This window comes from Eublepharis macularius, chromosome 9 (assembly GCF_028583425.1).
Source record: "Eublepharis macularius isolate TG4126 chromosome 9, MPM_Emac_v1.0, whole genome shotgun sequence".
In the NCBI taxonomy this organism is placed as follows: Eukaryota; Metazoa; Chordata; class Lepidosauria; order Squamata; family Eublepharidae; genus Eublepharis; species Eublepharis macularius.
Genome location: NC_072798.1, coordinates 107,688,137 through 107,716,104, shown reverse-complemented (window position 1 = coordinate 107,716,104; position 27,968 = coordinate 107,688,137). Strand labels below are relative to the sequence as shown.

Sequence of the window (27,968 nt, the reverse complement as noted above, 5' to 3'; positions counted from 1 at the left end):
CGTCATACCATTTGACTCTGCAGCCATTCCATCAGCATCTCCGCTGTCGTATCAGGGACTTGACACCGCAGACCTTCTTTCTCTTCTGCCTCCATCATCTCCAACAAGCCACGCAAATCCTCCACCAGGTGCAAAGCTCGCAAACTCCCCATGAATGGAGAAGTAGGAGACTGGCAATCAAATATGCCATTGGAATACTCCAGAGCCTTGGAGCCTAGAGAACACAAGCATTTTGAGAGTCAAATACAGCATCAGCCCACCGTTTCGAACAGAGTACACCGTGTCTCTATACACTTCCATACAGGGAAACCTGATTGCACTTACCTGTAACTCATCAGGTGGTCGTCAGAGTGGCCACACTTGGGGGCAGGTGCGCAGGCCTGCCAAGGAAGCATCTTCTCGAGCCCCACAGAACGTGTGTGGCACTCCCCGGCCCCTTTGCCTGCTAACTGCTCCTGCTTTTTCTAGTGAGCTTAGCAGGAGGGGGAGTGCCTATCCCTCAATTCTCTCACTGCTGCTGCCAGAGAACTCAAAGGGGATAAAGGAAAAAAAAGATCTGGAAGAGCTCACAGCAGAAGGAGGGTAGTGAGATTGCGCTAGTATCCACTCGAGGAACATCAATTACAGGTAAGAGCAACCACGTTTCCATCTTCATGGTCACAACCGTGCAGCCCCTCATGGGTGACTAGCGAGCAACCTTACCCAGAGCAGGATGGTGGGTGTGATGTTCTCAACAAAACAACAATTGTAATCCTGCTCTCCCCAAAGCCACCTCCTTTGCGGTGTTGACATCAACGGCAGAGTGCAGGATGAACATCCTCGATGAAGACTACGTGGCCGCCCTGCGGATTGTGTCAACAAAGAGACCGCCTTAGAGCACTGCAGAGGAGACTCTGACACCCCCCCCCCTTTTTTTATCGGAATAACTAATAAACAAATTGACAAATTTCCTAAAGGACTGTGTTCTGTTTAAAAGCTCTTCTGACATTCCAGGAAGCGGACTGTTCTCTCCTTATCAAGGTTAGGGTGAAAAACTGGAAGTGAGAAGTCCTGGGCCAAATGAAATTTAGAAAACTACACTGGGCAGAAAGGATAAGCAAGTGTATACGACCACCTCAGAGTCATACGTTTTTAAATAAGGTGCATTTCACGGAGCACCGTGCAATGCTTGGGAGAACTTGCTGAAGGGCTAGATGGATACTTGCTGGCGAAGAGGCCTCGCTGAGGGCCGGATCGATGCCTGCAGCAATTCCCTTTGATCTGCAGCTGTTGACCTTTTGGATCCCAGGCCCAAGGCCCCATCTCCTCCTCCTCCTCTCTGCCTCTTCACAGGTAATGCTGCTTGATAGCCTGGCTATTTCACTGGGGCACTGTACAGGGAGGCCCGAGCCTCTTGGCGTGAACCAAAGGGCGCGAGCGCAAGAGCTCTTGGCCCGTGGCTCTTAGCCTGGGCCGCACAGCCAAGGAGCAGTTATCAGCTGCACGAGTTAGAGGACACGAGAGGACGGGAGGAACAACACTATATTGTGAACTGCGCCTCGGATGGATGCAACACCTGTTCGACACTGCTTGCTCAACTATACCGTGATTGTAGCTCTAGTCTGTTGCCTGCATTGAGACCACCAGCATGTTTGATACTACAATATGTGGTTGTGGGGTCCAATCCTGCTGGGCTGTTCAGGAATAGGTGTGGTTCTTTATTGAAAACGTAAGTGAACCACTGAGATCTATTGTAAATCAATTGCTAGCTCACGGCTCTTTCCCCCGGCCACTCAAACAGGCAGTTATCCATCTACTAATTAAAAAAATCATTCCTACACAAAACTGATGTGGCCAATTATCGTCCAGTCTCTAATCTGCCCTTTCTGAGCAAAGTGATTGAGAGAGTGGTAGCTGACCAACTCCAGACCTTCTTGGAAAACTCTAGCACTCTAGACCCTCTCCAGGCTGGATTCAGACCAGGGCATGGGACAGAGGCAGCACTACTAGCGTTAGTGGATGATCTCTGTCTGAATATAGACAAAGGCCATGCCTCCTTATTGCTCCAGCCTTTGACAGGGTAGACCACGCCATCCTGTTGAGGTGTTTAGAAACAGAACTGTGCATCAAAGGATGTGTCCTGGACTGGTTTAAATCGTTTCTCATGGAACGGACTCAAGGGGTTGCCATTGGAGATCAGCTATCTCCAGAATGGGAACTATCTTGTGGGGTTCCACAGGGCTCAATCTTATCTCCCATCTTATTCAATCTCTACGTTAAACCTTTAGAAGAACTCATTCGCAGCTTTGGAGTGGGATGTCATCAATACGTAGATGACACCCTGCCCTCAAACAGTAAATCCTCAACTCTAGCCTTGGTCTCATTTGGTAACCATGTGGAATTCACTCAAGAGTGCCATCGAAGAGCAATGGTGGAGGCCGCACATTAGCAAAAACCCTCATGTAACTGCTGGGACAGGACCTGTTCCACTGCATGTTTAATGTTTGAACATCACATGGAGGTGGTTCCAATCGGATCATTAAAAGGCTTCTGATGCAAGGTCCAGCTCTGAATGGGAACTGGATAGATGGTTCGCTTCCAAGTGCTGAACTTCCCTTGGAACCAGTGTCCCTGGAGCCCGCTTTGGCGGCAATGATTCCTTGGTCAGAGACGGATGGCTCCGCCTGTCCAGAGCCAAAAGCCTCCTGCTGTATATGCGTAGACTATACTGGAATGGGGATTCCCCATGGATAGGGGAACAGATATGGAGCACCCATCCATGGAGTATATGGTAGACCAGGCCACTGATGGCTGGAAGGAGAAACATAATGAGATCCAAAAATATTGCCTCTGGTTCTGAAATATTCCGGCGATCGGCTCCAATAAGATGGCATTGTGACAGTGCCCTTAGAACTCGGGTCCTTGGAACGAAGGGAAAGCGGAATTCCGGTCTTGTCCCTTGGTTCCCTCATCTCTCCCTCCGACAAGGAAATTGGGAGAATTTAGCTGAGCGGATGGGTCGCTATGGGGCGAGGGGATCATCAGAACCAAAACGGCTTAGTGGCTGACTTCTCATAGGATTTCCGTGTAGAATGCCTGTGCTTGTCAGGCATTTTGGATTTACTCAGCTCCCAACGTTTGGGCTTCTTCTTTGCCAGCAGTGCTCAGAAGAAGGGATGGTGCCGGCTGTACCAGTTCTGACTCTGGACTTGGGAAACAAAGGTTGATTTCCTGGAAGTGAAGCCCCCCGTGGCCAAGGCTCCAAAGAGGCTGGTTATGCAGTATCAGTGGGCACTGCCACCGCCTTCTCCCACAGAGCTGCCTTAATCCTAGAGGCCGTCATGCCTGGCCTTCGCTGTGAACCAGTAACAGATCTTACATTTGGCGCCAGCAGGCTCTTCCCCAAGACAGAAGAGACAGGGTTCGTAATCCTAGGTCTGGAACATTTTGGACCTGCAGTTGGAGCGTTTTTAAAACACCTTTTGAGACATCTCTAGGCCAGCGCACAGTACTCCACGAGGGAGAAGAATTGGGCATCGAACTCAAACTTCTTTCTCTCTTTTACAGAGAATAAGATGATCATTGACAGCAGAAGACAAAACAATTTTTTGAGAAAAATCTCTTCAGGTAGGTACAAGAATAAATAATCATGCTGTAAATCGCTAAGAAGGAGCTACTTCAGAAGCCCCCCTGTTCTCTGCGCTTGCAGAGGGAGAGCTGAGGGACAGGCACCTCCCCCCCCTCAGGGCCCCGGAAAAGGCGGAGGAAACTGGCAAGGGGGCGGGGGGGGGGGGCGGCAGGGGCACCTCGCCCCATCTGTGGAGCTCTAGAAGATTCTTCGGTGGCAGGCCTGGTATTCCTGCTGCCTTGTACAAGGACGCCACTTCAAAGCATTGTAAATTAAACCATAACCAAAACAACATCTGTGACATATTTAGAAATAAACACCATCTAGCGCTCATACGTAATCGTCTATATTAAGACTGCTCTGCCAGAATTCAAAGGCATACGAGTATTCCTTTTATATTGTATGCAAACTGCTGCTTCTACTAAACAGACACATTAAAAGCAAGCAAGGTCATGTTTGCAGACATGATTTAGGTAATTAAAGCGGCAATACAAGGTGTTCATTTTGTGCCCCCGGCTGTTCAGACACTGCAGACCAAGGACCCCTAAACTTTTGAACCTGTGGGCACCTCTGGGATTTTGAGATGGGCCAGTGAGCGATACCCCAAAAGGGCTGGGGGAGGAGGTAAAGCCAAACGGAATACCTCTAAGCCTAACATCTCACGGGAAGAAAGAAAGCCTGAAGGCGGAATGGAATCACACTGACTAAGGGCAGCCCAGGTGCTTTCCAGACCTTCCAGTAGAAACCCCTTTCGTTTGAATAAGGACAGCCAATAACAAGCCCTACCTTACAATGGCCCTGCCCACTTTCTGAACAGCTTGGTGGGCTCCAAGAGAAATACTGGCAGGGGCAATGTTGCCCACAAGCACCACATTGGGCAACCCTACTGTAGACATACTGCCTTGATCCTGACCCTCCAGAACAGAAAACCTCAATTCATTAGAGTGCATGGTGTGGATGAAGACAGAACCTGAATATTCAGGCTGATGAGAGTGGAGCAGAGGGAGTGAAAGCGTAAAACTGTGGTTTTGGCAGCAGAAGCCGTTGATAACAGTCAACTATGTATTATTGACCCATTGCCTTGCCAATGTGGGGATACATGGGGCTCGCTTGCACTGGATAACCTCCGTGCTCCACAGTCGGGGACAGACGGTGGTACTTGGAGAGCAAATGCCAGTTTGGTGCAGTGGTTAAGAGCAGCAGGACTCTAATCTGGAGAGCCGGGTTTGATTCCCCACTCCTCCGCTTGAAGCCAGCTGGGTGCCCTTGGGCTAGTCACAGCTTTCTGGAGCTCTCTCAGCCCCACCCGCCTCACAGGGTGTTTTGTTGTGGGGATAATAATAACACACTTTGTAAACCGCTCTGAGTGGGCGTTAAGTTGCCCTGAAGGGCGGTATATAAATCGAATGTTATTATTGTCTATTGGTATGCGGTTTCCCTAAGGGGGCAATACTCTCCCCTATGTTATTTAATACTTATATGCACCCCCTCACCCAGCTGGATTCAAGTTTCAGACTGGGCTGTCACCAGTATGCTGATGACACTCAGTTACATCTGCCGTTGGCTGGCCAGCTGGGCAGATGCCGCACCAGACATTCTGAGCAGGGTTTTGGAGGCTGTGACTGGGTGGCTAAAGCAGAGTCAACTGAAGTTGAACTCCATGAAGTGAGAGGTCTAGCACTTGGGTTGTGGGTTGATGGGTTCAGAGAATCGGCTCCCAGCCCTTGATGGGGTGCTGCTGGTGCCTGCACTGAAGGTAAGAAGACTGGGCATGGTTCTGGATGCCGTCCTTTCAGTGGAGGCCCAGGTCACAGCAGTTCCAGATTTTCATTTTTCTATCTTCATCAGATTGGGCAGCTTGTCCCCCATCTCTTGACCCACAACCTGACTGCAGTGAGCCAAGCAACCGTCACCTTCGGGCTGGACTACTGTAACTCGCTCTACGCAGGCTTACCCCCCTTGAGATTGATGCGGAAGCTACAACTAGTCCAGAATCAGCGGCACGTGTCCCACAGGGACTCCACAGTTAGGACACACATACAACCTGTCCTGGGCCAGCTGCACTGTCTTCCAGTTGAATTCCAGATCAAGTTCAAGGTTTTGGTCTTGACATTTAAAGCCCTTAGCAGACTGGGACCGACTTACCTGCGGGACCGCCTCTAACCATATATTCCGTAAAGGGCGTTCCGTTCAGCTGAGAAACATCTACTGGTGATCTCTGGCCCCATGGGTGTTAGCTTGGTCTTGACTGCGGCCAGGGGCTTTTCAGCCTTGGCACTGGCCTGCTGGAACACTCTCTCCACTGAGCCCTGAGCCCTGTGGGACCCGTTACAGTTTCACAGGGCCTGTAAAATGGAGATGTTCCACCAGGGCTATAGTTGTGGTTAGGGCGTGGGTGTACTATCCAGCCAGCCTTCCTGCTGTGGCATTCAGGCCACCCTGCTTTTATTGGTTCAACCTTGGTGATTTAGAATCATAGAAGCATAGGTTGGAAGGGACCTCTGGGGTCATCTAGTCTAACCCCCTGCACAATGCAGGAACTTCACAACTACCCCTCCCCAACTGCCCCAGTGACCCCTGCTCCATGCCCAGAAGATGGCAAAACACTGTCAGGATCCCTGGCCAAACTGGCCTGTGGAAAATTGCTACCTGACCCCAACGTTGCAATCTGTCTTACCCTGGGCATGTAAGAAGGGGCCACGAGAACTAAGCACTGATGCAACCATTCCTGCCCTCCCTCTCATGATCTGCCCAGGTTCACAGAATCAGCATTGCGGCCAGATGACCATCTAGCCTCTGCTTAAAAACCTTCAAAGAAGGCGAGCCCACCACTTCCCGAGGAAGCCTGTTCAACTGAGGGACCGCTCTCACTGTCAGGAAGTTCTTCCTAATATTTAGACTAGAACAAAAAGACTCTCAGTATAGGTTATGCACAGGGCCGGCGCGCCCATTGAGGCCAGGTAGGCGGTGGCCTCGTGCGCAAGGACACTGGAGAGGCGCCGGAGGGGGTGTTGGGGGGCGGAGGCACGCGCAGAGGAGCTGGTGTGACTGGGCTGCAGCTGCTGATGCAGCCAACCAGCCCTGTGCCACCGCCACCGCCACACGCCCCAGCTGGGCGCAGAAGCCGTGAGCCGCTGCTGGGGTGGCACGCGGAGGCTGCTCTGTGCTCCGCACGCTGCCCCAGCAGCAGCCTGACGGCTTCTGTGCCCGGCTGGGGCATGTGGCGGCGGCGGCACGGGGCTGGATGGCTGCAGCAGCAGCTGCAGCCAGCCACACCAGCTCCGCTGCACACTCCTCCGCCCCCACACATCCCAGCGGGGCACAGAAGCCGTCAGGCTGCTGCTGGGGCGGTGTGCAGAGCACAGAGCAGCTTCCGCATGCCGCCCCAGCTATCCTGCGCTGCGTGATGACGTCATCACACGATGACGTCATCACGCAGTCAGTGGCGTGCATGCGCGCTCTGCGCGCGCGTGTGTGCACGAGTGGCCGCAGGCACCAGAAACTCTGGCACCGGCCCTGGTTATGCAACACCACTCTATGAAAACTTGTACATATATTTAAAGAGCAAAACTGCTCAAAATATACAGAAATATATATAATCAATTACAATCAATATCAATGAACAATACATAAGCAATACACGTCATGAATGTTCAGGAATAACACTGGTCAATGCTAGAAATCACGAGGTCTACAGTCTGTAGAGCATAGGCGTGGCTGTTAATTGGAGGCTTTTGAATGCCCGCGGCAAGTGGAGTTCTTCACAAACGGCTTGCACAGACAAATACCACACCTTTATTGATTGAAAAGAACTTGTGGTTTGGACTTGACTCCTGTGGCTGCTATTTGGCTATTCCTACTATATAACTACATGAATTTAATTAGGACTCTGAGTGATTTCTAGCGTTGACCAGTGTTATTCCTGAGCATTCATTACATGTATTGCTTATGTATTGTTCATTGATATTGATTGTGATTGATTATATATATTTCTGTATATTTTGAGCACTTTTGCACTTTAAATATATGTACAAGTTTTCAAAGAGTGGTTTTGTATAACCTATACTGGGAGTCCCTTTGTTCTAGTCTTTGTTGTACTCCCACGTTTCACCCTTGTTATAGTTGCTTCCTAATATTTAGCCAAAAACTCTTTCGGCCTAACATTCTGGGGCAGCAGAAAACAACTTCGTGCTATCCTCTATATGACAGACCTTTCAGTACTTGAAGATGGTTATCATACCACCTCTCAGTCATCTTCTCTCCAACCTAAACATACCAAGTTCCTTCAGCCTTTCCTCATAGGACTTGGTCTCCAGACTCCTCACCATCTTTGCTGCCCTCTTCAGGACATGTTCCAGCTTGTCCATATCCTTCATAAATTGTGGTGCCCAAAACTGAACACAGTATTCTAGGTGAGGTCTAACTACTAATCTGGATTCTGTCGATTCAGCCCCAAACCGCATTTGCCTTTTTAGCTACCACATCACACTGCTAACTCATGTTCAGCGTATGGTCTACTAAGACCCCTAGATCCTTTTCACACATACTACTGCCAGGACAAGTCTCTCCCATTCTATAATCATGTATTTGATTTTTCCTACCTAAATGCAGAACTTTACATTTATCTCTGTTGAAATTAATTTTGTTTTAGCCCAGTTTTCCAGCCTGTCAAGATCATCCTGTCTCCTGACTCTGACTTCTACCATATTTTCTACCCCTCCTAATTTAGTATCATCTGCAAATTTAATAAGCAATCATTCTATTCCTTCATCCAAATCATTTATAAAAATGTTGAACAGAACAGGTCCCAGAACTGATCCCTGAGGAACTCCACTTGTAACTCTTCTACAAGAGGATGAGGAACCATTAACTAGCACTCTTTGGGTACGATTTATCAACCAGTTACAGATCCATCTGATAGTAATAGGATCCAAACCACATTTTACCAACTTGTCGACAGGGATATTATGTGGAACCTTATCAGAAGCCTTACTGAAATAGAGATAAACTATATTTACAGCATTCCCCTGATCCAGCAAGGTAGTAACTTTCTCAAAAAAAGAAATAAGGTTAGTCTGACATGACTTGTTCTTGAGAAACCCATGCTGGCTCTTAGTAATCACAGCCATCCCTTCTAAATGCTCAAGGACTGACTGACTGATGCTTTGTTCTAGGACTTTTCCAGGGATAGATGTCAAGCTGACGGGTCGGCGGTTACCTGGATCCTCCTTTTTCCCCTTCTTGAAGATGGGGACAACATTTGACCGTCTCCAATCTTCTGGCACCTCTCCTGATCTCCAAGAATTCTCAAAAATAATGGACAGAGGCTCAGAAATTACATCTGTGAGTTCTTTTAGTACCCTTGGGTGCAATTCATCTGGCCCCGAGGACTTTGTTTCATTTAAAGAAACTAGGTGTTTGCGTACTACCTCTATGCTGATCCTAGGCTGTAACTCCCTTCCCCCAGCATGTGTTCTGTTACTGCCACGTGGAGCACCATCTCCCTCGCAGGAGAAGACTGAGGAAAAGCAGGAACTGAGCAGTTCTGCCCTCTCTTCATCGCCTGTTACACTTTCACTTCCCGGTCCCTGCAGTGGGCCTACCATGTCCTTGCTCTTTTTCTTACTTTGAACATAAGCACAGAACCCTTTTTTGTTGTTTTTAGCATCTCTTCCTAGCCTAAGCTCATACTGAGCTTTAGCTTTTCTGACGCTCTGTCTACAAGCATAGGTCATTTGTCTATATTCATCCTTGGTTATAAGGCCCTCCTTCCATTTCATAAATGAGTCTTTTTATTTCTCAATTATTAGAAAGCTGTTATGAAGCCACCATGGCTTCTTTAAGCTCCTCTCATTTTTCCATCTCATAGGAATTGTTTGTGATTGTGTTTCAATAGTTCAATTTTTAGAAACTCCCACCTCTCTTGAACTCCTTTCTCCTTAAGTATTTCTGACCCAGCATAGCTTTCAGTTTGTTAAAATTTGCTTTCCTGAAGTCCAACCTATATGTCTGACTGCGTACAGCTTTTCCTTTACCTGAGACTATAAATTCCCAAATTACCTGGTCATTGCTACCCAGGGTACCCACTACTTTCGCCTCGTCAACCAGCTCTTCCCGGTTGGTGAGAATCAAGTCCAAGATAGCAGAACCCCTTGTTACCCTCTCTACTTTCTGAAAAATGAAGTTGTCAGCAAGACAAGTCAGGAATTTATTTGACCTTTCATTTGACCTTTCATTTTTGTGTCATTTGTTCTAGGAGTTTCACATCCAAGTGCTCTGCCTGGCTTGGTGGTCTACAGCAGACCCCAATCATAGTATCACTATTATTTCTTACTCCTTTTATTTTTACCCAGAGACTCTCAATTGAACTTCCATGTTCAGATACATGTATTTCCACACACAAGTATATATCTCTTTTACATATAATGATACTCCTCCCCCCTTCCTTATTTGTCTATCCCTTTTAAACAAGTTGTGTCCCTCAGTCCTAGTATTCCAATTGTGAGTGTCATTCTGTCAAGTTTCAGTAATGCCTATTATGTCCTAATCCCCTTCCTGTATTAGGACTTCAAGTTCCTCCTGCTTGTCTCCCATACTCTGTGCATTAGTGTAGAGACATTGAAATCTCTGTGTTATATGTCCTGAGGTTTTTGTTTCTGTGCTTACCTGCGAGTTAATGTTTCCTAGCACGTGTTTCATTCCCTGCAAATCTTCAGTGTTCTCATCTCCAGTTTTAGGCTTTGAATTTTTGTCTCTTGCCCCACAGTTCTTGATTGCTGGAGTGTATTGACTGAGAAACAGCAAACGCCACATCTTGGAATGATTTGGTCTTAAGTATTTTTTACTCTATTTGATTATATTTTTTATATTTATTGTATGCTTTTATCTTTTATTGTATTGTGGATTTGATGTTGTGACTCACCCTGAGTCCACTTGCAGGGAGGGAGGGCTAAAAGGCTAATCAATCAAATTAAGCAACATCAGGGACATAAAGCTGAACTTCTGTGTTGTGTCTGGAGTGCCGATGCCCAGGTAAGCAAGAGGACAGGGAGAAAGGTTCAGGGCAGGGTACAGGAGAGGAGTGTTTCTTGCCTACAAACCTGGTTTAGAATGACTGGGTTGCAGTGAGAGGGGGAAGGGAGAACAGTTCCTTTCCACCTCTGGTAAATTTAGTCTGGATCCAACCCATTATCTGTCCCTGGGTTCACCAGCCCACATGTCCACCAAGATAACAGGGTTAACATACCTGTAACTTATGTTCATCGAGTTCTTCTGTGCTGACACACATGGGGACTGCGCAGGCGCAGGCCAGCCGCCGGAGAATTTTCTATAGCTTCTATGGCTCCGAGGGGGCCGTTCGTCGCGCGCCTCAGCGACCGTTTTCCCGCCCAAACGGTCACATGCTCCTCCAGCGACCAACGGCCCCTTCCCTCAGTTCTCCTTGCCGCCGCTTGACCAATACACTTAGCCATAACACCTTAAAAAACACCAATTCCCGTTACAGCCATCACATTGTCGTGCATTGGAATTCACAGCGGGGTAGGAGGGAGGGTTGTGTGTCAGCACAGAAGAACTCGATGAACATAAGTTACAGGTATGTTAACCCTGTTTTCATCTTCGTTCTTCTGTGCCTCCACACATGGGAGTGTACCAAGCTTCACACAATAAGGAAGGTGGGGTGAAATCCAACACAATTTTATTAAAGAACAACAACACTATAGATATACATACATACATCTATACAAACCGTGTAGTGATATATAAGTACTCAATATTTACATATATATACACATAAATATACATATATACACTCTGTCACTCAAGGGTACCTAGCAGGTACGCCAAGAAACTTTTCCCAAGACTCCCTCAGGAAAAAAGGGAGTGTAGGACAGCCCTGGCCACCGAAACATCCTGCTCCGCATTGACATCTATGGCATAATGCCTTACAAAGGTGTCTGCAGAGGACCATGTGGCCGCTTTGCAAATGTTAGCCAGGGGCACACCCCTGAGGAGCGCTGAGGAGGATGCCTGGAACCGCGTAGAATGGGCCCTGACATGAAGTGGGCAAGTCACCCCAGCTAAGGAATAGGCCTTGCTAATGGCCGTCACAATCCACCTAGACAGGGTCTGCGAAGAAGCCCTGTTACCCTTGTCCTTGGCCCCAAAGCACACAAACAGGTGAGGACTTGATCGGAAACCCTTTGTCCTATCCAGATAATAGGCTATGGAGCTCTTCAAGTCTAGGGAATGGAGGGCCCTCTCCCCCTTCGAGGAAGGGTGAGGGAAAAACGCAGGCAATGCAATATCCTGCGAGAGGTGGAAAGCAGACACCACCTTAGGCAAGAAACCTAGGCAGGGACGCAGGACCACCTTGTTTGGATGAAATACCAGGAAGGGGGGGTCAGATCGCAACGCAGACAGCTCACTGACCCTCCTAGCAGAAGTCACTGCCACCAAGAATGCCACCTTGTACGATAACATGTCCAAGGGGCAGGTTGCCAGCGGTTCGAATGGAGGCAACATAAGACGCGAAAGCACCAGGGACAGCGACCATTGAGGCACCGGTGCAGACACGGGTGGGTAAAGGTTGAACATGCCCTTAAGGAACTGACGGGATTTTGGGTGAGAAAAAACTGTACCACCCTCAACTTGGGTGTGAGCTGCAGAGATAGCTGCAAGGTGGACCTTGAGAGAAGAAACCTTCAAGCCCAGGTCCCTCAGGTGGCACAAGTAATCGAATATAACCCCTAGGGGACTGCTGGCAGGCACCACTCCTTTAGCAAGTGCCCATATTTCGAACCTGCGCCACTTGGCCGCATAAGAGCGCCTAGTGGATGGTCTGCGAGCATTCAGGAGGACCCTCTGTACCTCCTCCGAAAAACCTATAGGGGAGGAACGATCCGCCAAGCCGTCAAGTGCAGCTTCCTGGGGTCGTGATGGACTAAGCTCCCGTTCAGGAGAAGGTCTTGCCGAGGGGGCAGACTCACATATGTCCGTTGGGACATCCGCAGGAGCTTTGGAAACCAAACCTGCCTTGGCCAAAAGGGGGCCACCAGGATGCAGTCCATCCTGTCCTCTATCTTGCACAGGACCCTGGGAATCAAAGGGAACGGAGGAAACATATAATGCAAGCCCTGACTCCACGTACACTGGAAGGCATCCCCAATAGAGAGGGGGTCGCTCCCTGCCCTGGAACAGAACATTTGGGCCTTGGTATTCGCCGCTGTTGCAAATACATCTATATCTGGACGACCCCACATCTGAAAGATCGGCCCAACGCACTCTACGTTCAGTTCCCACTCGTGGTCCAGCATAAGTACCCTGCTCAGGGCATCCGCCCGGGCATTGTCCGACCCTGCTACGTGTATAGCACGAAGTGTCATGCCATTCCTGATTGCCCACTGCCAAGTGAGCGTGGCTTCCCTGCAGAGCGCCATGGACACTGTGCCCCCCTGTTGATTTATGTAGTACATGGCAGTCGTGTTGTCCGTCTGTACCAACACCTGGCGATTTTTCAAGAGTGCTGTAAGGGACACAAGTGCGAAACGAATGGCTCTTAGTTCAAGCACATTAATATGGAGGGTCGTTTCCCTCTCAGACCAGACATCTTGCACACACACATCACCACAATAAGCCCCCCATCCCAACAGAGAGGCATCAGTGGTAACCGTGACGTCAGGATGCTGATAGCCAAAAGGGGTCCCTTTAAACAAATGGCCATCAGCCAGCCACCAGTCCAAGGAGGATAGGATGACCCTTGGGATAGAGAATTTGAGGGACGGAGGGTGCTGCTGAGCATCGTACCTCCACACGAACCAATTCTGGAGAGGGCGCATATGCAGTCTAGCGAAGGGCACCACAGAGGTGGCCGCTGCCATATGACCTAATAAGCACTGGATAGTGCGCATGGACTGGAAGCGGTTCCTTTTAAACATGGACACAAGACCCCTTAGGGACCTAGCTCTCTCCGAGGGGAGCACAGCCTTACCCTCCACGGAGTCTAACAGTGCACCAATGTAGGAAACCTTGCAGTTGGGCACCAGCTTGGATTTTTCAAAGTTTACCAAGAGCCCCAGGCGTTGACAAGTGCTAAGCACTAAGCCAATGTCCTGCACCAGCCTAGACTCCGACTCAGCCATGATAAGCCAGTCATCGAGGTATGGAAAGACGGTACAGCCCTCCTCCCGAAGGAAGGAGACCACGGGGGCCACACATTTCGTAAACACTCGTGGGGCAGTGGATAGGCCAAAGGGAAGCACCTTATACCGGAAAACCCTTCGCCGGTAAACGAAGCTCAGGTATTTCCTGTGCTCTTCCCGTATTCCCACGTGAAAATATGCGTCCTTCAAATCAAGGACCGCAAACCAATCCCCCTGTTTCAGCAAGGCGATCACAGCCGCCAATGTAACCATTTTTAATTTGGTCACCTTAAGGAAGGCATTAAGGCCCCTCAGATCTAAAATGGGACGTAAGCCACCATCCTTCTTGGGAACCAGGAAGAACCTAGAGAAGAACCCCGTCACAGAGTCTTCATAGGCCAATTCTTCCACAGCCCCCTTGGCCAAGAGCGACACAATTTCCGCATCCAGCTCGGCCATAGTGTTATTGACAGCTGTCAGGGGTGAACTGCATCTAGGCAGCTCAACGAACTCCAGCCCGTATCCCTTTTCAACAATCGTTAAGACCCATGAGTCAGATGTTATTGACTCCCACTCAGAGTGGAATGGCCTCAGTCTGTCTGAGAAGTTCGGGGTTACGGCTGGGTTGACCCGTCAATACTGCCTCCCAGGGCCCTGCTGCTCCTTCTGCTGGGCCGGAGGCTGCGATGAGCGGGGCTTGAAAGGCCTACGTCTCCTGGGCTGCTGCGGAGGAGGGTAGTGCCGCTGCTGATAAGCCGGAAACTGTTGGTAACTCGGCCGCTGGTGCTGGTACCTGCCCTGGTAGTGGTAAGGGCCGTACCTGGGAGCGTACCGTGGCTTGTAGGCGGGTTTGTCGGGGGGAGCCAGCCCCAAGGAACGTGCAGTCTGCCTGTCCTCCTTCTTTTTCTTTAAGGCCTCATCGGTTGACGTGGAGAACAGCGATTCCCCTTCGAAAGGCAGGCCTTCCACTCGAGATCTCACCTCCTGGGAAAGGGCAGTAGACCGCAACCAGGAGTGGCGCCGGAGGACGATGGCAGAAGTCATCCCACGAGCCGCAGTGTCGGCCGCATGGCTCCCCGCATTCATCTGTTGTTTTGACAGGTGGATAGCCTCAGTCTGCAGAAGCGACACCACCGCCTTCTGCTCAGGGGGAAGGTTGCCAACATAGGATGCCAACTTCTCCCAGAGGTAGAGCTGGTATCCAGCCATGATTGTCTGGTAGTTGGCAATCCTAAGCCCCAAGGATGCGATGGAATACTGCCGTCTACCAAGGGCGTCCAGCTTCCGTCCCTCCTTGTCAGGTGGCGCCGAGGGTGGTCCAGAGCGGCGAGGCTGGAACTCCTCTGTGACCAGAGACGAAGGCGGAGGGTGCTTCAACAACGCAGGCCAGGTGCCCTGCTTAATTTTGTAAAGCTGCTCAATCCTCCTAGAGGTGGCTGGTTGGTCACAGGGCACCTTCCACACCTTCTCCACAATCTCCTCTATTCCCTCAAGCATGGGGAAGCCGATGGTTGCCGGATTGTCTGCATAGATTCTCTTGAGCAGCTTGTCCTTGGTCTGGGGGACGGCTGAGGAGATGCCCATCTCTAAGGCTTGAGCCATCCGAGCCATCTGATCCGCGTAGATTCTCAAATCTTCATACGGAGAACTACTGCTCGGCGCCACGTTGTCGTCCGGTGAAGGCTCGGAACAGGACTCGGAACGGTAATCTCCGACGCTTCTGACGTCCTCTCCCTCGGAACTGTGTGATTCCTCTCCCCGGACCGGCAGAGGGAACCACGGCTGCCTCGATGTTGAGGGCCTCGGTTCCGAATAGGCGAAACCAGGAGCTCCTTCCCAGTGGCAGCGGAAGGCGGGAGGCAGATCCGAAGCTTGGCGATGACGAGAAGCCAAAGAGTGAACGGATCCGACACTACCCTCTTCGGACTGACGACGCTTGCGGGACGAAGCAGCGGCCGGGGAACGACGATCGGAAGGCGACCGATCCTGGTGACTCGGAGGCGGGCCTGGATCCGCCACAGGGGAAAGCTCAGCCGGTACGACCTCGAATGCGCCCGGGTCCGGCACATCCTCCGGAACCGGAGAGCCAAGATGAGGAGACGGCGTGCGCGGTATGAGGATGACCTCCTCCGTCGGAACCGAGCGTGGAGAACGATGACGGTGTTTGGCCTTCTTCTTCTTAGCCGGCGGCTCCGAAGAAGACCTCGGTTCCGAAGAAGACCTCGGCACCGACGCACCTCTTGATGATGAACGCGGCGTAGCCATCGGAATCGACCTGGTCGTCGGTTCAGACTGGGGACTCGGAACCAAGATCTTCGGCGCCGAGGCAGTAGCCCTCGGATCCGACGCGGTGGAAGAAGCGCTTTGGGGTGGCCGCGCCGAACCCTGCGCTGGGGAGGTCGCTCTCGACGCCGCGGCACTTGCGGGGCGGGCCGACCTCGAAGAGGCCACAGAACCCGCTCTGGAGCGCTTTCCAGCAGAGGGGCTTGGGCCAGTCTTGGGTGAAGGCATCGGTGTTGCCGTCGACATGACCGCCTTCCAAAGGGAAGAGTTCAGCCGGGCCTGCCGATCCTGTCGGGCCTTGTTTGTGAACCCTTGGCAGATTTTGCAGGCCGTCACATTGTGGGTCTCCCCCAGACAAAAAAGGCACATCTCGTGGCCATCGGTCTGTGCCATTTTAGTGTGGCACTTTAAGCAACGCTTGAAGAGAGCCTTAGAGGCCATCTTCAAGGGCACGCTATTAAGAGAGGTCAACCAGTCCGAGTCGTAAAACACCGTTTTGTGAAATACCGTCCAAATCAGAATCCAAGAAGCGAAGTCCGAAGTCCAAAGTCCAAAGTCAAAAGCCAAAAGATCAATCCAGAATCAAAGCATAAAGCACAAGCACAGAGCAACGAAGCTCACGTTCTCTCCAAGCGGCGGCAAGAAGAGAACTGAGGGAAGGGGCCGTTGGTCGCTGGAGGAGCATGTGACCGTTTGGGCGGGAAAACGGTCGCTGAGGCGCGCGACGAACGGCCCCCTCGGAGCCATAGAAGCTATAGAAAATTCTCCGGCAGCTGGCCTGCGCCTGCGCAGTCCCCATGTGTGGAGGCACAGAAGAACGAAGATGAGTATCAGCTTACCTCCCATTGCCAAGTGAAATATATAAATGATAAAAAGGCCAAGTTGATTCAATTCAACTAAACTTTCACACGGAAATCCAGAAGGAGGGTGGAATTACCCACAACAGCAGCGCCAGGCACACCTGGGCTTTCCTTAGTCAGTGTGTGATGAATTCCCTGAAAAATATTTGCTTGCGTAAGACAGTGAGAATCTGGATCTTTCACTGATATGTATTTGACTGCTTTATCAAGATCTGTGTAAAACCAACTCTCTGTATAGAATCAGAAATGCAGAGGTGGAAAGATGTTGTCTTTCACATCTGCTATGAACGTGGAATATTCATTTATGAAGCAAATCTTTAGCCAGGTAGTACAATGGGACCAGGGATGTACATTTATAAAACTACTGAAGTTACTGAAACCGGAGACTTGGCACATTCGCCTTTCAAGCACCCGTACAGAATCTAGTTTGATCAGCTGTTTGCACAGTTTCTCTTGGAATGAGACCAAAGCAAAATGTTAGTGAGCTAAGCCAGAACTCCCTTCCTGTGGCAGTTTTCTCAGAACTGAATAAAAAACAAAATACAGTCAAGGCCTTCTTCTCACAGACAGCAGACGAGGATGCAAACTGCTCCTGGACTGTAACACTTCAGACTGGAGGAGCGTGCAAGAAGAAAGGGAGTCATGATCAACATGTTAAAAAAAAACTCCACACAGAAAGAAAGCTAGCACATCAAGGAGGAGAAGTATCCTTGTTTAACCTTCTCTCTAATATGCCAGTCTTGTATACATGGCAGTTTATTTTCCTTCCAGGAAGCTAACAATAAGAAAACAGGCTGCACTTACCTGTAACTGTTGTTCATCAAGTGGTCTTCTGTGCAGGCACAGACTGGGACTGGGCACATGCAGGCCAGCCATGGAAATGATTTCCAGAACTTTCAAGAAGGCAAAGAGCGCACCTCTTCCCTTTGGCGGGTTCCCGCCAAAATCATCACATGACCAGGAAGAGCGGCACAATCCCCTCCGTTCTCTCCATGCTACCGCTGGAGACTCCCCAGAAATGAAGGCTCCAGAGAGTTCACAGCAGGGCGAGAGGGAGGGAGGGAGGGCGGCATGCGTGCCTGCACAGAAGACCACTCGATGAACAAGTTCCAGGGAGGAGCGACCCTGTTTCCATCTTCATGGCTTCTCACTGGCAGAGCAGCAAGCTCACTTCCGGAAGGAGGCTGGTGTGAAACGCTCAAAAGGAGAGACTACGGAGGACCCCCTTCCCAACAGACGCTTTAGTGCCTCTTGGACATTCGCCCAGAGGTGCTTCTGAAGAAGCAGGGAGCTCTCTGGAAGTGTCCCTGCCGAAGAACAAGCAGGAACGGAGAATGGGGGGGGAGTGGGGGGGGAAGTGGGGAAGCCGTGCACGGTGAAGGACATTGGACAGCCGCGGTCTCAAGGGGGGGAGTGTGACCGCCCCTCCCAACCCACAATGGAAGGGCTGTGTGAGGATACTGCCCAAGTCTCTCTCGGGGCCTGGAGGACGAATACAACAAACAGTGTTGTGAGACACGAGGACTGAGAACCAACCCCAGTAGGGAATCCTGGCCAGGGCACTGGACACATTAATAACATTAATAATGATAATAATAATAACATTCGATTTATATACTGCCCTTCAGGGTAACTTAATGCCCACTCAGAGCGGTTTGCATAGTATGCTATTATTATCCCCACAACAACGAACACCCTGTGAGGTGGGTGCGGCTGAGAGAGCTCTGAGAGAGCTGTGACTGACCCAAGGTCACCCAGCTGGCTTCAAGTGGAGGAGCAGGGAATCAAACGCGGCTCTCCAGATTAGAGTCCCACTCAGAAAAAACCAGAGACTACTGCTGTAATGCAGAAAAAGGAGCTGACCGAAACTGCCAAAAACAACCAGCAGGAGTGAAAACACAGCAGACCCACAACAGAAAAATGAAAACAGTGAAGCAGGTGTGATGGGGCCAAAGAAAGGACGGACCGTATGCACCATCAGTGAACCTCGGGCTGCTAGCTGAACAATCTGCACAGCAACAAACAGCCAGGAGATAAAACATAAAAACAGATTGCCTTGCCAGTGGATTAGCAGGGGTATCCCCCAGTGACGGGGGTCCCTGGCGGCAAAGCAGCAAACAAAAGGGCAGGCCATGGACCCTCACTGTGTGTCGCAAGGCCAAAGCAGCACATGCCTCCAATCAGACTATCTAGGAGTTGGTGCCAGATGGCAGAGGAAAACGTAACTGCAATGCACTGCAATGACAGAGAATTTACAGTAAAACTAAAGGCAAAGAAGAGTAAGGTATGTCTAGTACTCTTGGTAAAGGTAGCAGTAGGATGACAAAGTCATTCTGGAGAAGACCAGGAGCCGCCTGGAGGAACATCCTCACAGTAGGGCCCCACACCACAGGGGCAGTCCCCACCACCGGCACTAAATTTCAGAGTCTCAGCATCACCCAGGAAAGGACAGAGTACTGAAAGCATGAGAAAGATGCTCATAGGCTCTGTCTATCTAGGAACGAAGAAAACAAATTTGGGTATCCCATGAAGAATGAAACTTTAACTGAAGACCACATTCTGCCAAGTGATACCTGCTGGTATATAAGAACCCAGAACTGCAATTGTGAAAGTGAAAACACTGAACAATCTTAACATGTGGATCGAAAGACTGAAAAGGCAAAGGAAACTCTTCTTCAACTAGTAGGACAAAAAAGGGTCAGTAACCAACCATCAACAGAGCAGAGGCTATATTGCAGCCTCAAGTGGGGTACCCCAGTTGTCCTGTATTTTATAAACAGCCAAGAGTTCGGAATTCTGCAACCAGCAGTCTGAATCTCCAGCAACAGAGAGAGTCTTTGCAGAAAGGGTAGAGAGATGTTGAAGACAACCAAGCACAACTATAAAGACTACAATACATGAAATTAAATGACCTGGACCTGAAATAGGCTTTTCCATCCGTTCTCCTTAACAAGTAAGGAGCACTCAAAAATAACACCCTTTTTCAGTTTCAGGGGGAATACTGAACTGAATAGTTTAGTTAATGGGAGGGCGGGCAACCTACCCGAGAGGAGAGGCAGGGAAGACCTTGGGTCTTTTGAACCCACAAAGCAAGACAGACGTGACAAAGAATTTTAGGAAACATGTGAGTGGTGAACATGGCAGAAGACCACTGGATGTTTACTTTCTCTTGTAGAGCAAATCATTACCGAGGATCAGGAAATGAATTTAAAGGCTTCGGCAGCAAGCCTGTTGCTCCCCATCGAGTATTGTCTCTCTGGACTGAAGAATTCAGAGTCTCTGTGTGAAGTCACAGCAACAGCCACTACTTTAAAAAAAACAAACACTAAGTTGTGCCATGGACCAGGTCAGTCCAATTCCAGACTAAAGGAACAGACTCGTTCCCACAGTTATAAGATGTGAAAGATGTAGATACCTGAAGGAGTAAGCTGAACTCAGAAAAGCTAGATGAATGTTAGTCCTTAGAGAATTCCTGGGCATTTATCTTTTATACAAAGAGGCAATCTGCCACTGGAGATGTTTCACGGCCTCAATTTATATCACTTTGGCCAATACCCTTTATGCCCCAGGGCGGGGTTAAAACGTACTTCATGCTCCCTGCAAAGGGGATGGTAAAAGGAGCACCATGACCTGTTGATTAGCAACTAACGGGAAAATGCAGCAGGAGAATTCTGCTTCCCAAAGAGGCCAACACCTTGTAGCATTCACGCTCTACAGTCACTGAATTAGAGATGAAGAACTATTTCATCTGCAGGCCATCAACAATAATAATGATGACCCCTGGGATGAAGTATAAATTTGCTGAAGACTTGCAGCAGGGGCCCTGACAGCAGCCAGTTTAATGTAAGTTTGTGAGTCAAGGGTCCTGTGGCATTCTTTCTGAGAAGAAACATAAGGCCTCCTTTAAAAAGATGGGTGTGGAGCTTATCTAAACCCCACCTCTCAGCCCCAGTAGGGACTCGAATTAGCTATATTTTATACCTTTCCATTCCATCCACACAACAACCCTGCAAAGCTAACCAGACTGAGGGAATGCGATGGGCCCAAGGTCACAGGCAAGCCTTTCAGGCGCAATGCATCTGAATCTGAATTTCCTGGATCCTAGCCCAATGCTCTAACTGGTATACCAAACTGGCTCTTTTTAGAAACGGTTTCATACAGGAATGACCCCAGGGGCAGGATGAACACAACTGAAATGAGAACTCTCTCCTAGCAGTGGCAATTGTAATGCTGCGGAGTCTGTTTCATGTTTTGTGTTAATCCCAAAATGGTAGAATCTGGAGCAGTTACAGTCAGGTGTTACTCATGTCTGCGTAAGCAAGATGTCAGTCTGCTAAGGAAGGCCTCTCTGCTAGGCCTTTGTTTCTGCTGAATAAAGTTACTCTATGTTGACTAAAAGAGACCCTCTAAACATTCCTAAATGACAGCTGAATCTTACAGCAATGAGACTGAGAGCTCTGGGGAAAGCCAGCATCTTTCCCCGACAGGAAAAAGAGAGTGTGGGCATACATGGAACCAACAGGAAAAAACTGCTTTCAAACAGCATTGGGCTGAGAGGGGCAGGTTTATCATCTCTTGAGAAAACAGATGCAGCTGAGGGGCCACACCTAGGGATTGGTCCCTTGGTACTCAAAAACTCCAGGTAGGGAGCAGGTGCCTTGAATCAGACTGGTGTTTTCCAGAGTCTTGAAGAGGCCGGGCTTGAGCCATAACTATGAATGGAAAGACAGAAACGTTTCTTCTTTAAATGTAGTTTTATTCTTCACTACAATGAATGACTATTGATGGTTATAAACTTTTAAAAGAAATAATTCTCCTCAACCTCGAGGATGAGAAGAGGGAAAAGCAGAGAACAGCACTGGAGCTGCTCCCTCTGTGGCAGAAAAAAGAAAAACGAGGAAATGGGGCCCCTCCTCCTGGTCATGGGATGTTTTTGGCGGGAAAGCATCAAAGGGAAGACGGGCGCTCCTCGTCTTCTAGAATAGTAGGAAGTCCAGTAGCACCTTTAAGACTAACTAACTGTCTGTGTATGTATGTGTGGAAAAATAATAAAATATATATATATTTATTGAGGCATACGCTTTCGAGAGCCACAGCTCTCTTTGTCAGATGCATCTGTGGTTCTCGAAAGCTTATGCCTCAATAAAGTTGGTTAGTCTTAAAGGTGCTACTGGACTTTTTACTATTTTGTGCAACTACAAACTAACACGGCTCACTCCTCTGGATCTAGTCTTCTAGAAAGCTCTGGAAATCTTCTCCATGGCCGGCCTGCACATACGTAGTCCCAATGTCCGCCTGCACCAAAGCCATGAGGATGAACGGCAGTTCTTCCACCTGCACTTTGCGGTATAATTTAAGAACAGTTTCACCGGCTCCTCTACTCTTTGTGCGAATTGGGTCCAGAACTGCCCATCTTTACCCTTCCTCTGTTAACAATCCAACATCAACCCAGTTTAATCTGGATGGGGGCGGGGTCACCTTGTGTCTGTCATGCGTAGATTACCATAGCAAAGCCCCACTGCTCCTTAGCTTTGTGAAGAAGATGCTGAGGGCTTGCAGCAGGTTGATGGATCTGTTCACAGAAATCGGTGCAGAGATTCGTTCGGGCTGGATTGCTGCAATCCTCCAGACAACTTCGCAGTGCCTTCCCAGGGCCAGAACCCAGAGCCCCTCCAGGAATAACAATAACAAAATTGCGTTACCTGCAATAATGCCGTCCATCTGTTCCAAAGCTGCAGCCAGCATCTCACTTGCATCGCTCATCATTTTCTTGTTTCTGCAGGATGGTCTACTGCAAACTCCTAAAAACAACGAAGTAAACAATGTCACACATGCTTTGCAACATTGTAAAAGTCACACAGAGAAAAAATAAATCTGTGAATGATCATTTCACATCACTGTTGAACCACTGGGCTCTTTGTACACCACCAACTTCCATGCAGACGCGCATCACCCCGGTCTAAGTTGCTTGGGAATCTGGCATTTCTGCAGAAGACCCACTTCCAGCTGCGTGTGCACTGACAGGCCATCTGGTCTGTAGAATATCTGCTCCCTTCTAAAGCGGACAGATGTAAAACTTAACATGCTAGAGAATTACGGTCTTAAAGCACCCTCAAGGCACATATTCTAGCATTGTCATTTTAAGAGCCATCAGAATTGCTGTGGAGGATATCTGGGACTTAAATGCTCTGCCACACTGAGAAAAAAACCTCAGGTATTATGTTTATTTAACATATTTTTATAGAATACACAACGTTTAGTGTACATATGCTGGAGCTAAGAGATTTTTTTCCCCAAGAGATGACAGACTGATAATTTACATCCATCATCTCTCTATATAAAGACAAGTGTCCTGACTGACTCATCAACGCCCAGCCCAAACCCCTGAACCTAGAAACGCGAAATTTGAGGAAGACGTTCCTTTTATGATGTAGAGGCTCACTAAGAAGGGATTTTAAGAAATTCACCCCCTAAGGGGGTAAAAAGGGGTAAAATGTGTTTTCCCATAGGGATACAGTTTCCCTGTGTGGCTGGAAGGCTGCTCATCCCCCTCCCCCCCACCAACTGCCAACTCATCCACTCTGCCCTGAGGTCATTTGCATATGCGGCCTGATTGGCCCTCTAGGGTTGCCAATCTCCCTGTGGGCCCTGGCTTTCCTGTGTGGCTGGCAGGCTGTGCCTGCTTGCGCACACACACACACGATTGGTCAGCTGTGGAACTCTGTGTTCTGAGGTAAAAATCAGGTCAAGGAAACTGCAGACAGTTGAAGAAAGATGGTACAAGACTTCTGAATAGGGATTTTATATAAAAGTCAGTATGGGTTCATGGGGAGATGGTGTACAACTCTTCTGGGGCCATTTCAATATGAACTCTCACATGAACCTGCCAAAGTGCCCACCACACCACCCCTCCCTCAGTCCAACTCCACCTCACACCTCTTGCAGCCATCATCTCTTACTGCCCCCAAGAAGCCCCCTGGCAGATGTCATGAAAGATACACCAATGCTAAAAGGAGGAAGCAACTTAGAGATGCGGCAAAGAAATATGCACATCCTACTCCTGCGGTGCACCGAGCAGCAGTGGCCAAGTACCAGCAAGATCACCCAAAGTGCACAGAGTGGCAGAGTCTCCCTATGAGCAAAGCAATCCTGGAAGACAAGTAGAGAGGCGCTCACTTCCATGGAAGGTCAAGGCTCACTCAGGTATGGCAGATGATCCTTCGCTACCTTCAAGCCGCCTCTTAACCTCATCCATGCAGAAACACCCCTGTTCAGCATCTCAAAACAAAGCAACAAGGCCCAAGTGCTGTGGAACTGTACGCTCATTGCTTGGGATGAGAGCACCATGGCGCACAAGGGGTGTTTTGAGGCACTGAGCGTAACCCTCAAAGATGTCAGGGGCAACAAGAGAGTGATGGGGGGAGTCACCGTGCTGCTGGCTGGAGACTTCTCAGGCAAATACAACAGAGGTGCCTCCACAAGTGTACAGAAAACGACAAAGTAGAATGAACTACATGTGAAGGGGAAAATGCTAATTAACAATTGTTATAAGCTAATTAAGACCAAAGGTTTTAGAAAAAGTCAACACTTGTAGTTTACTCAGTGAAAAATAGGTATCAATGAATCAATTAGCAATCAAGTCAATTAGTCAAACAGCAAACAGTGCAAACTAAAGCCGCTGTCATATATCAACGTATAGGTCCATATAAATTGATATAGTCCATAGGGTACAGCCCCAAGTAAATCTCCACGATAGGTATCCAAGGTAAGTACTCTGATGATTGTTAAGTAATTCTTTATTCCTCTTCTGGGTGGTTATGGAGAATCCAGACGCCCACAAAGGGCGTAGCCCATCTGCCCGACAACCAGGGCCAGCAAGACGCTGCCTGTTGTTTTGTCCACAGACCTCCTCCGGGGCGGTTACAAGTCCACCAATCTCCGTGTATTCTCTGAGAGTACTCTACATAGACATACAGTCAAGTAGTCAAAAGCGGCGGCTTTGTTAATTAGCTTTTTCCCCTTCACGTGTAGTTCATTCTACTCTGTCGTTTTCCAGCTGGAGACTTCTGGCAGACTCTGCCTGGAGTCCCAAGGGAACTCGAGCTGATGAGGTTACCGTGTGTGTCAAGGCGTCGTATCTGTAGCCCCTCATCAGGAAACTCTCACTAAGAAAGAACATGGGGGTCCACTTGAGAGGTGAGGTGTCCGCTGGGGAATTCTCTGAACTACTACTAAAAATAGGGGACGCAGAGTATCCCAAGTCCAAGGGAAAGGTGACCATCCATGCAGGCCTGGGCACAGCAGTGATGACCCTAGCAGACCTAACAGCCACGATATACCCTGATATCATCACTATCACAGAGAAGTCCATGGACTGGCTGTGCAAAGCGTGCCATTCTCACCCCCAAGAATGACAAGGCTGCCATAATTAATAAAACACAACTTCCTCGAAGGGGCAGAAATGGAGTACAGATCTGTGGACTCAGTGGTGCAAATGGATGACGTGGTCCACTACCCTGTAGAGTTCCTCAACATGCTCAACCCTCCTGGCTTCCCAGCCCACAAGCTTCTCCTCAAAGTGGGGGCTCCAGTGATGCTGCTCCAGAACCTCAGCCCACCCAAAATCTGCAATGGCACCAGACTACGAGTGAAAGCCCTCCACTGGAACATCATCAAGGCCACATTGTTCACCGGCAGTGCTCGGGAGGAGTCGGTGTTCATACTGTGCATACCATTCATACCATCAGAGAACCTCTTCGAGTTCAAGAGACTGCAGTTCCCCCTCAAGGCCTGCTTTGCTATGACGATCAACAAGTCCCAGGGGCAGATACTGAAGGTGGCAGGAATTGCCTTGAGGGAGGGCTGCTTCTCACACGGGCAGTTCTAGGTGGCCTGCTCCAGAGTGAGCTCACCCAGCAGCCTGGGGATCCTAGCAGCTGAGGGGAAAACCACCAATGTGGTCTACAAAGAGGTCCAGTAGAAAAAAACTGGTGGTATGTATTTTTCACTTTATTTACTGCACTACAATCTTTTCCTTAGAGAATAAATTTTACATTTTGAAATTCACTTCATCAGTTTTTGGCATTAACACGTTTCGCTTTATTCAAACACCTTTGTGAAGCTCAGGTACTATGCTATTGTACTACAAAACCAACTATATAGTTTTAATGCTTATAATGCTTACAATGGTTAAAATGGTCATAATCACAACACTCTTCAAATAAAATGGATGGGGGCAGGGGTGCAATTGGCAGGAAGGCTCCCTCTCTCTCTCACACACACACAAATGATATTTTGCTTTTAGTATGTATACTTAACATTTTAAAACTATGATTACCTATAGTAAATAAAAGTACTGGTGGACTGTTTATAGGACCATATCAATTGTTTTAACAAGTAATCATTCAGTGTGAAGAATCCTGAGCTAACCATAAAAATATTATACTGAGGCTAAAATGTTTTGGGAAGGGGATTTCCCGCCCCCCCCTTAAGGGGCATCCCTCTTTAAGGTTTACCTTAAATACTTTTTGCTTTCTCTGCAACCTATTGAAAACGTAGGCAGTTTGCAGACTGAAAATTACTAAGATTTAAACCTGGTACATACTTGCCTTGGTGTAGGAACATTGACTATAAATACAGCTAAACCACAAAACTCAAGTCGCAAGTCAGGCAGGAGGAAGAATCTGAGGAGCTCTGATTTCCTTAAGAAAGGTCAACCCCTCCTCAAACCAATTCACACATACAAGCGACGAAGGCGATACAACTAAGAATTACTACTGATCTTCAGATTACGGAGATCAGTTTCCCTAAAGAAAAACGGAGCTTTGGAAGGTGGACTCTATGGCGTTATGCCGCTTTTGACGACCTACTTTTTAAAGTCAGGGGAGCTGAATCTCGAAAGGCAAGCAGTGATCTATATGAACAAACCAAGAACGCCAAAAAAAAGTGGGGGTTTGCTCCCTGTATGATTATTACTAAACTGGATGTACAACACGTTGCCTGAGATGAACCAATAAAAGAACTTTGGAAACGAATTTGCGTCCTTTCACGGTCCGTTTTCACTTCAGCTTGGTTTTCAATTGTGACCGTTCCCACCTTTGGTTTGTCGCCAAAAAAAGTGCCAAAGAGCTGCGAAATCCAACAAGTAGCAGCTTTATATTTGCAACATGAAGCACACAACCGGAATACCCTGAAGCTGAATAACAGACCCCTTTGCCCCCCATGTGCACAACAAAAGGGTGCATTTTGTTTCTGTTTATTTGATGGATAGAGAGGATCTGTCCCTTAAATACTGTGAACAGTTTGGCACTAAGATCTGGTCACTTAACCTGGCCCCCATCCCACTCACACACACACACACACACACACACACACACACACACACACCCTCACAATGAAGAGCCCCTTCATGTCAAAATGCTTCTGAAATCACTGTTGGGTCATACAATTAACTCTCACACACACACATCCTGTCTGGGGATTCCTATTTGTTGTTTACTGTATACCTGAACTCCAAACCTTCCTCATAGCAAGGGCTGGGATCTGGCCACAGGTATGGTACCTATCCTGTTTAAAACAACACCTTATACCCCTTCCAAGAAGATACAAGCACAGGCTTTGGCAAAACTCCTGGGAAACAGAACGTCCAAGCTGAGGAACCACCACAAACAATTACAACAATGCACAGTTCTGGTCCTGATGTAGCATAGCACTTGGTGCATATAAGAAAACATTCTTGGTCAGTATTAAAGGTTGTGGTGGAACTCAGACGTGGGAACCATTTCTGTAGTATGCTGAGCCAAGGCTTTGCAAGTCACCACCTTAAACTGAGACCTGAAGGCAACAAGGAGCCAGTACAGACAAGGGGACAGCAATATAAGGTGCTTCTGATGACCCACCTCTATGAAAAGTTCTGAATGTTCAGCCCAGTGATTCCCGAAGTGGTGTCCATGGATGGCATGATGCCGATCTACTTTTTCTCTACAGCATCTCTCCCCCAAAGCAAATAGCCAATCCTGCCTTTCCTCCACTGCACTGGAATAGAAGGTGTTTTAGAAATGCTCAGGAGCCGTTATCTTA

General features: G+C 48.7%; 1 protein-coding gene across 7 annotated transcripts in view; it reads right to left on the bottom strand.

Annotated features, from left to right (window-relative positions):
* Nucleotides 1–27,968, bottom strand: part of PPFIBP1 (PPFIA binding protein 1) — a 218,856-nt gene that overhangs the window by 112,437 nt on the left and 78,451 nt on the right. For all 7 annotated transcript variants that reach the window (XM_054987877.1, XM_054987878.1, XM_054987879.1 and 4 more), the window contains exons 2-3: nt 22,592–22,690; nt 9–214 (exon numbers count right to left, since the gene is read on the bottom strand). In XM_054987877.1, coding sequence (XP_054843852.1) covers nt 9–214; nt 22,592–22,655 — 270 coding nt within the window. In that variant the 5' untranslated portion in view covers nt 22,656–22,690. The remainder of the gene's footprint in view (nt 1–8; nt 215–22,591; nt 22,691–27,968) is intronic.